Source organism: Centruroides sculpturatus, unplaced genomic scaffold (genome assembly GCF_000671375.1).
Source record: "Centruroides sculpturatus isolate CEXI.00-Female unplaced genomic scaffold, Cexi_2.0 scaffold1998, whole genome shotgun sequence".
Taxonomy (NCBI): Eukaryota; Metazoa; Arthropoda; class Arachnida; order Scorpiones; family Buthidae; genus Centruroides; species Centruroides sculpturatus.
This window is the reverse complement of record NW_019386130.1, coordinates 46,984-61,203: the sequence shown is the minus strand read 5'-3', so window position 1 is coordinate 61,203 and position 14,220 is coordinate 46,984. Positions and strand designations below refer to the sequence as shown.

Sequence of the window (14,220 nt, the reverse complement as noted above, 5' to 3'; positions counted from 1 at the left end):
ATATATATTAAAATAAAATATAAAACTTTCTGAACAACTACAGAATTCATTTATCAATAGTATATTGTATAATTATTAGGTATTTTTAAAAACTGTTAATGGGAAAATTATGTATGTTGACAGACTAGTATATAAAAACAATTGGTTCCACAATATTGATATTTCAAATACATATTTCCTGGAAAATGTGAGTTATGTAGCCTTGCATAATAAATATTCCTGTAGTATATTTTATATCTTTGTTGTGTATCTTGCATATCTACTATTGCATGTTGTTTATCTAACTTTTCTATTTATTCTCAAATTTTAAAATCAGAAATATTTATATAACTTAACCTGAATTATTATTTTAAAGTTGGCATTGTGTTATCCCAAATCTGAACTGTAATACATCCATTACTAATAACTTTACTTATACACTAAAGGTACTACATGCACTAAACTTTTCTTCTAATTCTGATTTTTCATTTTAGAAAATGGCTTCATACTCATCTCTTTCAGGCTGCAATGTAATGAAAATAGGTTTGATGCATTGGCAGTATTACTGTAACTTATAACTGAGTTTGCTTTACCATAACTTTTATTGTATTGTATTTTATTTACTATCATTTACTCCAAATAATCTATATATCACTAAATATAATGGACAATGATAAAAGAATTACTTATAAATAAGTAGTGAAGTAAGTAATCTTCAACTATAGTATCCATCTAAATTTATTAGGTAAATATTTTGAGAAGCTAGATAATATAGTTATATTAATATGTTTTTATATACTGTATTATAAACAAGAATACTTCTACAAATTATATAATTTTATGGATATAAATTTAAAAGATTTTTTAACCTTTCACATGATTTTATAGTTTCTTTCTGGTCTTTTATCTTTTTAAAGAATGTTAATTTACAATGCATATTTCAGTTACTTCAGCTTTATACTTATTTATATTATTAAAAAGATATATTCATTAATTTTTTATTATACTATTAAATGCTTTCTAAATGTTCAGTTATTGTCATTTTTAAATACTAAAAAGACTCATATTAAAATTAATTTTCACGTGAAAGTTTCACAAAATAAAATATTGCTGACAATATATTAATATAAAATATATAAATGTTATTTTTAATATATAGCTTATTTAAAGTGAAATTGTTAAATAAATAAATTTGTATCTATTCAAACTCTATATTATTAGTACATTACCTTAGGAAAATATTTATCTGTTCAGTCACATACTTTACATGATTCAGAAATCATGAATCACAGCCTACAAAATGCAACTACAGATATTTTTACAATTATGTTGCTAATTTTCAAAATAATTACTATTTTGCAATATTTAATACTTTTAAAACACAACACATCATTTTATATTTAATATTCATCAAAATTCAATTAAAAGTATGTTTAATATTACTATCATTCAGAGTAATTTTAATTTAATTCATTGAAAATTTATCTAGTTGAATATAAAAACAATAACCATTCTGGATAAAAGTTAAAGATTTAATGCAAAATTTATGTTTTAAAATTTTAAATCTTTACTATTTTTATCTTATTGTTATGCAGTATATGGAGTATATAGTGTCTGTATACTATTACATATGATAAAATATAAGAGAAAGAATAAACAATTTTTTGGCAAATCTAAATTATATATTTGTTTTAATATCTTAAGTTTTTTCTCCTTAATTTTAAGACTTAATTTATATACAGTGTAAAAATTTTTTAAATTATATTTTAAAATATTTATTATTTAAAGGCATAAAAATTTTTAAAATAAATTTTGTTGATAGTTTATTTTAGATTCATCTAAATTAAACTTAGTTTTTATTTAGTGAAACAAACAGCACCAAATCAGTAGTAGGGAATAGAAAAACATTTAAACAATAGCAAATAATAGTAATGCAGTTATTCATTACAAAAGAGTTGGCAATCTCATAGTATTTGTATTGTAAAGAGCTTTGTTAAGTGATTAACAAATCAAGCAGCCAACAATTCTAACAGGTAAATTTTACATTAATAATTCTTATTGTTGTAATCATTTTTAGCATGTTAAATAAGAAAGAAAGCCATTAAATTATTATTTGTGCAATTTAATAGGTTAAAAAAAAATGGTAATATCAATAATACTAGTTTCAATGACTTCTAAGAATTAAATATATATTAAATATGTTTAAATTTTTAAAACTGATAAAAAGATTTTTTTTCTTTTTTATGAATGAATGCATTCATAGCTTTAAACAAAACACTAGTTGAAATGCAGTCATATGACATTAATGTTTAATGGAGGATATACTGTACTTGTTTTAACGAAAGATATAAAACTGTAAGAGAAATGGTCGTTTTATAACGTTAATAAATAGAAAATCTACGCGCACAAAAGTTAAAAACTATTTTTAAAATTGTACTCTTGAAGTTGCACTTAACATAAATTTTAAACACGCCGAATTTAATTGTTGAAACAAACATATTGGATTGTTTCTGAAATGAAAGATACGAAACAAAAATCGTGTGTGTGTGTGTTACACAGGAAATACACCTTCCACCTCCCGGGGTGCGACGGGGAGGCATTGTGAGTCAACTAAGAATAACGCTAAAGAATGCGTTACGCAGACAGACGTCAATCTTAACCGTAACGCATTTATATATATATACATATATACTTTTTTTCTGTTCCTCCCGACTTGCATGAGTCACCGACAGAATTTTAACCGGTCTTTTAGTTAATTGTTGTTGCCTTCTAACGGGAACTGGGTCGGGTCTATTCCTCGTCGAGGTGAACGAGAGAGCGCTCTTCTATGCCTGTACAGATCGGATTAGAAATCTCGTTAAGGTGAGTTATTAACTTTAATAACGATTTTTAGTTATGACTACCGATGGTACATGTTAGCCAAATTAAGTTAAAATGAATACAGGGTGTGGTTACGTAGGAAAAAAAAACCACGATGGGATCGAAAATTGCCGAATGCGGTCAATGCTTTTCTGTCCTTGTAACACGTCGTCCAGCTGATTTTTATTGAACGTTTTTAGCTTAACTTATCGAACGTGTTGAGTCGTATTTGCTGATGAAAGTTATCGAAATGCCATTTACTATAAGCGACTCGATACACTCCCCAGTTTCAATGGAAAAGACATCCTGTGGCAGGAAATTGGGACCCGATCCAGGGCCTTTCACTATTATACATAGCAAAGGTAGGCGTATATACTTGCAATAAATCCAGTTTTTTAACCTTTGTGCTATACAAAACTTGAATTATTTTGTTTTATCGATTGTTTATTCTATTCAATGGTATAATTTGTGGTGATTGATACTAATCTTGTTTATTATTCTATCTTATATTCATTCATAGATCTTTATCTTCATTGTATTATCATCCTATTCTATTTAATTGATTCTGCTAGAGTTAAACAAATTAAGATTGTGNAACTGTAAGAGAAATGGTCGTTTTATAACGTTAATAAATAGAAAATCTACGCGCACAAAAGTTAAAAACTATTTTTAAAATTGTACTCTTGAAGTTGCACTTAACATAAATTTTAAACACGCCGAATTTAATTGTTGAAACAAACATATTGGATTGTTTCTGAAATGAAAGATACGAAACAAAAATCGTGTGTGTGTGTGTTACACAGGAAATACACCTTCCACCTCCCGGGGTGCGACGGGGAGGCATTGTGAGTCAACTAAGAATAACGCTAAAGAATGCGTTACGCAGACAGACGTCAATCTTAACCGTAACGCATTTATATATATATACATATATACTTTTTTTCTGTTCCTCCCGACTTGCATGAGTCACCGACAGAATTTTAACCGGTCTTTTAGTTAATTGTTGTTGCCTTCTAACGGGAACTGGGTCGGGTCTATTCCTCGTCGAGGTGAACGAGAGAGCGCTCTTCTATGCCTGTACAGATCGGATTAGAAATCTCGTTAAGGTGAGTTATTAACTTTAATAACGATTTTTAGTTATGACTACCGATGGTACATGTTAGCCAAATTAAGTTAAAATGAATACAGGGTGTGGTTACGTAGGAAAAAAAAACCACGATGGGATCGAAAATTGCCGAATGCGGTCAATGCTTTTCTGTCCTTGTAACACGTCGTCCAGCTGATTTTTATTGAACGTTTTTAGCTTAACTTATCGAACGTGTTGAGTCGTATTTGCTGATGAAAGTTATCGAAATGCCATTTACTATAAGCGACTCGATACACTCCCCAGTTTCAATGGAAAAGACATCCTGTGGCAGGAAATTGGGACCCGATCCAGGGCCTTTCACTATTATACATAGCAAAGGTAGGCGTATATACTTACAATAAATCCAGTTTTTTAACCTTTGTGCTATACAAAACTTGAATTATTTTGTTTTATCGATTGTTTATTCTATTCAATGGTATAATTTGTGGTGATTGATACTAATCTTGTTTATTATTCTATCTTATATTCATTCATAGATCTTTATCTTCATTGTATTATCATCCTATTCTATTTAATTGATTCTGCTAGAGTTAAACAAATTAAGATTGTGTGTGTTTTTTTTAAACAAGGAATTATTCTATAATAAATTAAATTAATTAAACATAGAAAGATCATTTATATTTATCTGTAAATTTATTTAAAAAGTATGCTTACTTATTATCAAGTAAGATTATTAATTATATATTTAGAACTTGACAGAAGGAGGTCTTTGAAATTTCCTTGTGATATTTTTATTGTTCCATTTATATGCAAGAATAACCTAGTTCATTATATAACAATTTTTTAAAATAGTAGTTATAATATATAAAAATAAATAAAATGTATTATTTTATAATTTAGTAATGTAATTAAAGATGTTAATTGAAAATTCCAGTGTACAAAATTTTATAACATGTCTGATGTTTCCTATGAATAATGACATCGTTACCTGAACCTAAGGAGACGAGTTTAGAAGTAGCGACTTTAAAGAAGGGTTTGTTGTGGCAACAATGGGACCGATTTTTCAGTCGGTGGAAAGAACGTTTCTTTATACTCACGAGAGATTATCTGGCGTGTTTCAAAAAAGGATCGAAAATAGGAATTTCAGAAATGGGGAGTTTTTTATATAAGGTACGTAATATTACTTCTTCTGTGTGAAATCTGTAAACTTTTATATGAGAAAAACTATATCTGTACTTTTATATTAAGATTTCGTAACTCACTTATATTTTTAAATGCTTTGAAATTACATTTGGTTACCGTATTATGTTAATTTAGGTAAATTTAGTAGATGTTGAAGGACTCCAGTGGGTTGATAAAAAACGTGATGGAGTTATAGCTTTGAAAGTTGGTCAGGAAGGTCAACTGTTGTTATGGAGAACCAAAGGCCTGGATGATTGGATGTTTGCATTAAGAGAAGCTGTTAATCGTAGTAAAGGACGTAGGGAAACCTTAAGGAAAGCTAACACTTTGGTACCTCAACTTTTGGATGGTGGGCTGTGGAGACGGTAAGATTTTTACCTATTTTATAATTTAGAAAGATAAACATATTCTTGCAATTAATATTTAAATATTGAAAACTTTAGAAAGAATAATTAATTTTTCCATTTTATATATGAATGTATAATCGTTTCAATATAATATTTAGTAGGATTTACAAATTAATATCAAGTGTATTATAAAGATATGATAGTTGATATAGATTCTTTATTTTTAAAGTTTAACTGTGTAGTTTCTATTTGTTATCAAATTACTGCAGAAGAAAATAAGTTGACCTATATTTTTGGGTGAATTTAAGATAGTGGATTTTATGTATTTTTGTAGAAATTAACTTTAATAATAATTNTTTAAAAAGTATGCTTACTTATTATCAAGTAAGATTATTAATTATATATTTAGAACTTGACAGAAGGAGGTCTTTGAAATTTCCTTGTGATATTTTTATTGTTCCATTTATATGCAAGAATAACCTAGTTCATTATATAACAATTTTTTAAAATAGTAGTTATAATATATAAAAATAAATAAAATGTATTATTTTATAATTTAGTAATGTAATTAAAGATGTTAATTGAAAATTCCAGTGTACAAAATTTTATAACATGTCTGATGTTTCCTATGAATAATGACATCGTTACCTGAACCTAAGGAGACGAGTTTAGAAGTAGCGACTTTAAAGAAGGGTTTGTTGTGGCAACAATGGGACCGATTTTTCAGTCGGTGGAAAGAACGTTTCTTTATACTCACGAGAGATTATCTGGCGTGTTTCAAAAAAGGATCGAAAATAGGAATTTCAGAAATGGGGAGTTTTTTATATAAGGTACGTAATATTACTTCTTCTGTGTGAAATCTGTAAACTTTTATATGAGAAAAACTATATCTGTACTTTTATATTAAGATTTCGTAACTCACTTATATTTTTAAATGCTTTGAAATTACATTTGGTTACCGTATTATGTTAATTTAGGTAAATTTAGTAGATGTTGAAGGACTCCAGTGGGTTGATAAAAAACGTGATGGAGTTATAGCTTTGAAAGTTGGTCAGGAAGGTCAACTGTTGTTATGGAGAACCAAAGGCCTGGATGATTGGATGTTTGCATTAAGAGAAGCTGTTAATCGTAGTAAAGGACGTAGGGAAACCTTAAGGAAAGCTAACACTTTGGTACCTCAACTTTTGGATGGTGGGCTGTGGAGACGGTAAGATTTTTACCTATTTTATAATTTAGAAAGATAAACATATTCTTGCAATTAATATTTAAATATTGAAAACTTTAGAAAGAATAATTAATTTTTCCATTTTATATATGAATGTATAATCGTTTCAATATAATATTTAGTAGGATTTACAAATTAATATCAAGTGTATTATAAAGATATGATAGTTGATATAGATTCTTTATTTTTAAAGTTTAACTGTGTAGTTTCTATTTGTTATCAAATTACTGCAGAAGAAAATAAGTTGACCTATATTTTTGGGTGAATTTAAGATAGTGGATTTTATGTATTTTTGTAGAAATTAACTTTAATAATAATTATAAATTTATTTTAAAAGATTTTTATTAATGAAGAGTTGCATTTAATAATGATAAAACTAATTGATTTTTAAAAATTTTGAAAATTAAATAAAATATTGTATTTTGCTTTTTAAATACAGTATTAGTTTTATAAATATTTCAATATTGTGACTAAAATATTATGATTTAAAAATTTGGTGTTAAAAAGTATTATTAAATAGCTAAAAATAAATTTAAAAATCATCATTATAAAAGCATAAATATATGTATCTTACTCTTTTGTTTATTTATATATTAAGAATTTTAATATTGAATCAATAATGAAATAATGACATTTATAACTTTAAATAATACAGTATATTTTGTAAATTATTGCAGTATTTATTTTTAAAATAAATTTTCAAATGTAATGAAAATTCTAGAGAAAAATGAATTCATTTTTTGGAATAAGTTTAATCAGTTCTATGATTTGTATTTGTGTAGAATGACTACAATATTATAATTTTGATAAAATTATAGCAAATATTAATTAGTATTTTTTTATAACTTTTAAGAAATATCATTTGTTAGATGATTGAATTTATCAATTTATAAATTATTGAGAATTCAAGAATCTTCAAGAATGTATTAATTCATTATGTTGTACATTATATGAGTAATAGAGAAAAATTAAATATGAATTTATCTGTTTAATTCAGTTTACTATATTTTGCACTAACTAATATTACCAACATCTGTATTACATTTTATTTATTAAAATATATTCAAAAATTTCAGTTTATAATACAGTAAACTCCCAATTATCCAGGCTAATGGTGGGGAGAGGTGGCACAGATAATCCGAACTATAATTAATTTCTAAAATACAACATGTAAATTCACCTTTTTCAAATTTTTCAATTAACGTTAGTTTTTGTTTTATAGTAAGTACAGCTTTCTTTCGATTATTACACATTTTAAGGGTACTGTACTTATCTGAAAATTTAAAAAACATGTTATTTTATGTAATTTTACTAAAAGTATTTGTGGGAGAGTTATTTGAAAAAATATTATGTATAATATACATTATACATATGTACTGTACATATAATCAAATCTTAAATTGTAATACATATTATAACATGCAACTAAACGAAACTTTGTATAAATGTACTCACTATCGTTTTCTTTTCCAAAAAGAAACATCCTGTGCGAAAGAAGCGGCCTAACTAAAACCAGTCCAGCTGACTTCAGATACCCCCACCACCTGCTTCAAACATCTAAATATGAACACGTGCACACTTATAGGGTGCCTAAACATGAAAGCGAGCAACTATTTAAAAAATACATACACATATAATTATTTTTTTTAAATTAAATTCATGCACGGATAATCTGGAGTTTACTGTATTTATGAATTTAATCATAATTCATTCTAATATAGTTAATTTTATAATAAAACTGAAACTGAACCTTTGCATTTTCATAGTAAAATAATGTTTAATATCATTTTAAATCAACTTATTGTGACAGAATAGTAGTCAATTTTTTTCAGTTTGGCATTATAATTTACATAAGATTAAGTGATTTAAATTTGTTTAGGCTTTTTATAAACTACTAATAAAATTATAAATATATATATTAACATGGAGAATAATAGGAAATGATATAATTTATATGTTACAAAAATATACATTGTATCCCATCTCTCATTACAAAATTTCCTAGTCTTTCATTAATGTAGGCATTATGGTGAAATTTGTTNAGATTTTTTGGACTTAGTAGAAATGATCATAAAGACAAAAGTATTTTATAAAATAATGTTTTGTAATTATAGATTAACATATTTTAGCCTGTGGCATATGAAATCATTATTTTTCTAATGAAGTTTCTGTATTTACTAGGGTTTAAAAGATTGCTTAATAAGTTGTATTTAAAAATAAAAGTCAAGCATCAGAAATCAATGTAACAAATTCAAATTGCAATTTTAACTTACCATGTTTTATGGCACATATTAAGCATAGAATATTTAATAAAAATGTATTTAGTGTATTTAAGCTACTCTGTGCCCTTGGCATTTGGCTTCAAAAATTTTTTTACTGTATTCTGGTTGAAAAATGTAAAATTAGAATGCACATTTTTATTTATCATGGAAAAAAGAAGTTTAAAGAAAGTCATTTACTGATAAAATATTCTATATTAATATATGCAAATGCTGCTTAACTATAGCAAAATATTTATATATAAAAAAGCAAACTACCAGTATTTCCTATTGAACATAAAGTAGATCAGCCTAGAAGTAGTCCTTTGCAGTTAATGTATCATAGGTTACATGAATACTGTGTGTAAAAGCTGCTTAGATATAGCAAACATTTTAAACCTTAACATTTAACAGGTTAAAATCATTGACATTATAAGTGAAAAACATTTCTCTTTAATAATCAAAATTGAATTGGAATTTAAATTATTTTAATCAATGTGACATTGTCTTCATATATATTTAAAAAACTTTGACTTACAATTTAAAATTTAATTTTTAGTTAAAATTATATTTATGGCTACTAAATAAAGATTCATTTTCATTCTTTATTTATTCTTTCTTTAAATAAATAAATAAATATATTTGATGGATAACATTAAAATGCTAACATTAATTTTATTATATCTGTTTTTTTTTCATGTACAGTGTTGACAAAAATTATCAAAACAATTAAAAACTTTTTTCACATGAAATCTTTTAAGAAGATAACACAATTTTATAAATCCTTTCAATTCTTATTTAATGAAAAGCTTTCTAATTGTATACACAATAGCTCATTAATTCTTTGCCTATATGCAAATAAATATTTTATGCTTATTATATGTACAGTACACTATTGTAAATTCATTGAATATTAATGGGTTAAAAATACATATTTCAAATGTATGGTATTTATTTTTTTATTTAAAAGCAAAATAAAGAAATTAATTATAATTAAGTTTATTTATTAAAATATTAGGTACAAAAAAACTAATTTGCATGGATAATATTTAATGCTAATATTTTCAATAAAAAATAAATATTTTTCTGTTTTTGTCTGATAGAATATATCTACCAAGTACAGATACGACTATTATTTCTTTCAGTAATCATAAATTAATTTGATAATGGTGTGAAATGAAGCTTTACATTCAATTTTATACTTATATAAATTAAATGTAATATTTAATAAATCAGTTTTTAAGTAAATGTGAAGTAAAATTCATGTTATATTAGATAAAATTAATAAAAAATTTCATTTAATTTTGATTCTTAATTTTTTTATAGTAATTTTTTTAAATTTTGTAATGTTATTAGAAAACAAGAATTTAAATTTATTTGTTTGCCATTATTATTCTATTATTAATTAATACTTATATTCTGTTTATAAATATTTATTTAAACATATTATAAGAAATTTATTAATTGAAAATATTTAATTTTTTTGGCAAAATATTTCTATTCTTTGAAATTATATCTAATATTTTCATAAAATATCCAGTAATAGGATATATGGTATATTAGACTGCTGTTTTAAACATTATTTTATCTGTACTTCAGAATGTAGTTTAAATTACAATAATGTTTCTCTCATTCTATAAATTGTATTTTATAGCAATTGTTTTTTGACTTTATCTCTTATCTTTCATTATTGAAAATGATTTTTTTATTTGGTATTTAAATATGTTTTTAATTAGAAAATTTAATTATGATTTAGTAATTTATAAAATTCAGCAGGGATATTTTCAATTATTTCTGATAAAAATATCATTACCTTATTTATTTCCAAATGGTAAAAATAAAAAATATACAAACAAAATCAATTTAGATTATTAATATTTATTCATCATACAATTAAATTGATTGATAGTTTGATTACAAATATAAAATGTATTTCTAAAGCACATTAAAATGCTACTTTTATATTCAAGTTGATTAGAAATTAATTATGAATAAATTTGATACTAGAGATAAATGATGTTATCTCATGATAATTTGAATGATTGAATTAAATATTAATTTATGAAAATAAACATTATTAAATGAATATAATAACTAGTCTGTCTGAAATTTCAAGACTGTTTAACTAGAATTGGTATTTTTAATAGAGGAACCCTGTAGAATATTTCTGTAAATTTAATGTCTGAAATATTTGTAGATGCAAGTTTCATATTTTCTTAGAAAAATTGTTTCAATGAAGTTTATCATTAACTTGATGATATCACTCTCTAGAAGTGAGCTAATTAGCCCTCCTTTCTATTAAAGAAAGAATTTTTGCCATAACAAAAATGAGATTGTAAATTTTGAAAATGCTATTCTTCTTAATTTGTGATTTTAGAAAAGTAAAGAAGAATTCTCATATTTGTTTAATCATTCATTTTTATTAATGAGATCATTCATTTTTTATTATTGCAATTCATTTCAGTTTTATCTAAACTATCATATTCATTAGAAAATTCAGGAAAAAGATTATTAGTGTAAATTTCCTCATTGCAGTATAGTCAGCTTTTACTAGCATTCATATATATTCATATACTTCCCTTTTATATTTTTGTCTGGAGGCTTTAATGCATTAAATTATATTCAAATATTTTTACAATACAGTAGAGCGTCGTTTTAGGGACTGGGGTTGTTCGGATAACCAATTATGTACGAAAAAATATATTAACCTATCCCGTGTTGAAATTTTTCTCTGTTGCATGTCGCATCGTGTTGAATTTTCATCGATGTTAAGCCTAACATAAACTTTTTAAAATAATAATCATGGCTATTGTATTGTTAAAAATGATTTCTTTATGTTTTACAAACGAAATAAATACATTGAAAAATATAAAAACAAATAAAAATTATACTTTAGGCCGACTGGAATTCTTTCGGATAAACGACGGTCTACTGTATTTTTTGTTATAAATTTCTGATTGATTTGTTTTAATTGTTTCAGTTTAGAATTTTTATTTTTTAAATATAGTACATTAATTGTAGTTTTCAAAATTGATTATTATAATTTTTTCTTTATGCATTTCTATCTGATATTTTAAATTAACAATATTGCAGATTTGTAATTAAATTTTTTAATACAATGTAATTTATGCACATAAATGAAATTTAAAATATAAAATGAATTACCATGTATGACAAAGATTTTGAGCTCAAATACCATATTTACATTTACATTTAATTTACATTTTCTTTAATATATACATAATAAAAAATAAATGTAAAATTGTAATGTCGAATATACATATATTTATTATATAGCTTTTATTATTAAGTTTAAGTAACGTTTATGTAATAAACAAAACATTGCCAACTAGATGAATATAAATACATGAATAACATACCTTTTAATATCCATCACAAAACTAGCTTGAAAATATTAGTTTAATATCCAACACAAACTATTTATTAAAACATTGTGTTATTTATGATGATTTAATGTTGATTTGAAGAATTTTAAAGATTTTATTACAATTAAACTGTTAATAAATGTCATAAAATTAATTTATTGTAATTACTAAAATATTAAGATTCAAATTCAAATCTAAATTTATGATTTCTTTGTCTTCAGTTAATTGAAATAAATTAATTTAATGTATATTATAAGAAAACCATCATATTAGGTTAGCTAAAGCCAAACAATATGCCAATAAAAATTGCCATAGTTTATATTAAATTGAATTAAAAACTGTTGTTTAGTCATTAAAGTCACAAGGCAATAACATTTCAAGTGTGAAATTTAATTGAAATTAATTTGTAATTAGCTTAAAATAACCTAATTAATTCTGGCAATTTTGATTGTTAATACATTTAAATTCTTCAGTTAATTAATTCAAATTTGAATAATTAAAAAAAATAAACTTTTAATTAAAAAAGAATTTTGGTTTGTCTTCAATATATTAATATAATGTGCAATTTTTATATTGATCCAGAATTTTAATTACATAAATGCCAGATAATAACAGCAGAGTTGATTAAAGTAATTGCATTCTCTCCACTATTAAGTTAAAAATTATTTTATCTTCACAATTTTTCTAGATTTAACTTTTGAATATTTTTTGTTAGTTTTATGTAGTAATTGAAAAATATAAAGAGTAATTAGAAAAATGTTGGCAAAAAATTTTTTTATATAAAAAATTTCACATTTCCACATGACAATAAGAATAATAATAATAATAATAATCAATTTTACAAAGTTTTAGATAACTATTTGGAGTTAAGAAGTGAGAGTGTACAAAATGCAATGTCAAATAATATGAAATGCATATTATATATATATATATGATTCATGATGATGTAAAACAAAATGTCACATTTTTGTAATTTATACAATGTCAAAAATTCTGAAAATGCTTAATTAATATCATATTTACAGTCTGGAAATTTAATAGTATGATAAGATCTTTTATTAATGTTATAATCATGCTGTTTTTTGATTATAAATTGTTAACATCTAGAGATTATTATTTTAATAAATGTTTAAATATGATAAAAATTAAATACCAAATATTTTTGTAAATATTACATAAAGTATGTGAAATTAATTTTATATTTGAGGCAGAATGTTTGCAAAGCCTCTTGGTGTGGCTTATAGAATTGAATTCATTCTCAAAATTTGATTAGCCAATTTTGATTAAAACTTTGTCATTTTGCATAATATGAGATGAGGAAATTAAAAATGTTATAAAAATCAGGGGACCATGATTTTGTTTTTGAGGTACAAGGTCACTAGCATAAACACATACATATTTTTTAAATTCTTTTTCTATACCAGTGATCATTGTAGATACACCGAAACGATATTATTGACTTGCTCAATTGTTAGTTTGTATTTGGACAGAAAACAAACTGTGCTCAGCTTATATTAATTTTTCAAATTTGGTATGTAAAATTAATAAAAGTTAATTAAAATTTAAGATTTTATTACTTTTTTTACTTAAATTTATGTGAAAGAATGTTTAGAAAGGAATTTTATTTTCTAGATACAATTCAGTTATATAACATAAATGAAGTTAATGGTATCAGACCATATCTATACTAGATAACTTAGGATGAGCTATAATTTGTTCTTATTCGAATAGTTTTTATTGCATTATATTATTGAGTATATTAATTAAATTAATTAACTAGTGTTGTCTTGATATTGCTAAAAGCTGCAAAAATGTTATTTGTTTGCATATTTGGCATGATCTCCATAATATGAAAAACTGTACTCAAATATATCAGAAAGTTGGAATGAACTATATA

The 14,220-nt window shown here is 24.2% G+C and overlaps 2 protein-coding genes across 6 annotated transcripts in view; both read left to right on the top strand.

Annotated features, from left to right (window-relative positions):
* Window positions 1-1,836: 1,836 nt before the first annotated feature.
* LOC111613740 lies at window positions 1,837-5,632 on the top strand. Of its 4 annotated transcripts, none has more exons than XM_023355085.1 (3): window positions 1,837-2,012; window positions 4,860-5,095; window positions 5,243-5,631. In XM_023355085.1, the coding sequence occupies exons 2-3, from the start codon at window positions 4,901-4,903 to the stop codon at window positions 5,474-5,476; spliced, it is 429 nt and encodes a 142-aa protein (XP_023210853.1). In that variant the 5' UTR covers window positions 1,837-2,012; window positions 4,860-4,900; the 3' UTR covers window positions 5,477-5,631. The 4 variants fall into 4 exon arrangements, with proteins under 4 accessions (XP_023210853.1, XP_023210854.1, XP_023210851.1 ...); XM_023355086.1 differs by lacking the exon at window positions 1,837-2,012 and adding an exon at window positions 2,825-2,841 and having other exon boundaries at window positions 5,243-5,632; XM_023355083.1 differs by lacking the exon at window positions 1,837-2,012 and adding an exon at window positions 3,508-3,944 and having other exon boundaries at window positions 5,243-5,623.
* Window positions 5,633-6,003: 371 nt separating this feature from the next.
* The window catches only part of LOC111613739, a 35,534-nt gene continuing 27,317 nt past the window's right edge, over window positions 6,004-14,220 (top strand). Inside the window, exons 1-2 of one of the 2 annotated variants that reach the window (XM_023355082.1) lie at window positions 6,004-6,284; window positions 6,432-6,661. In XM_023355082.1, coding sequence (XP_023210850.1) covers window positions 6,090-6,284; window positions 6,432-6,661 — 425 coding nt within the window. In that variant the 5' untranslated portion in view covers window positions 6,004-6,089. The remainder of the gene's footprint in view (window positions 6,285-6,431; window positions 6,662-14,220) is intronic. The other variant, XM_023355081.1, reaches the window with a different exon arrangement.

Excerpts from the sequence above, each read along its gene's own strand:
- LOC111613740 (XM_023355086.1), top strand. The coding sequence starts at position 4,901 with ATGACATCGTTACCTGAACCTAAGGAGACGAGTTTAGAAGTAGCGACT. Across the intron at positions 5,096-5,242 it reads TGGGGAGTTTTTTATATAAG|GTAAATTTAGTAGATGTTGA; the intron begins GTACGTAATATT and ends ATGTTAATTTAG.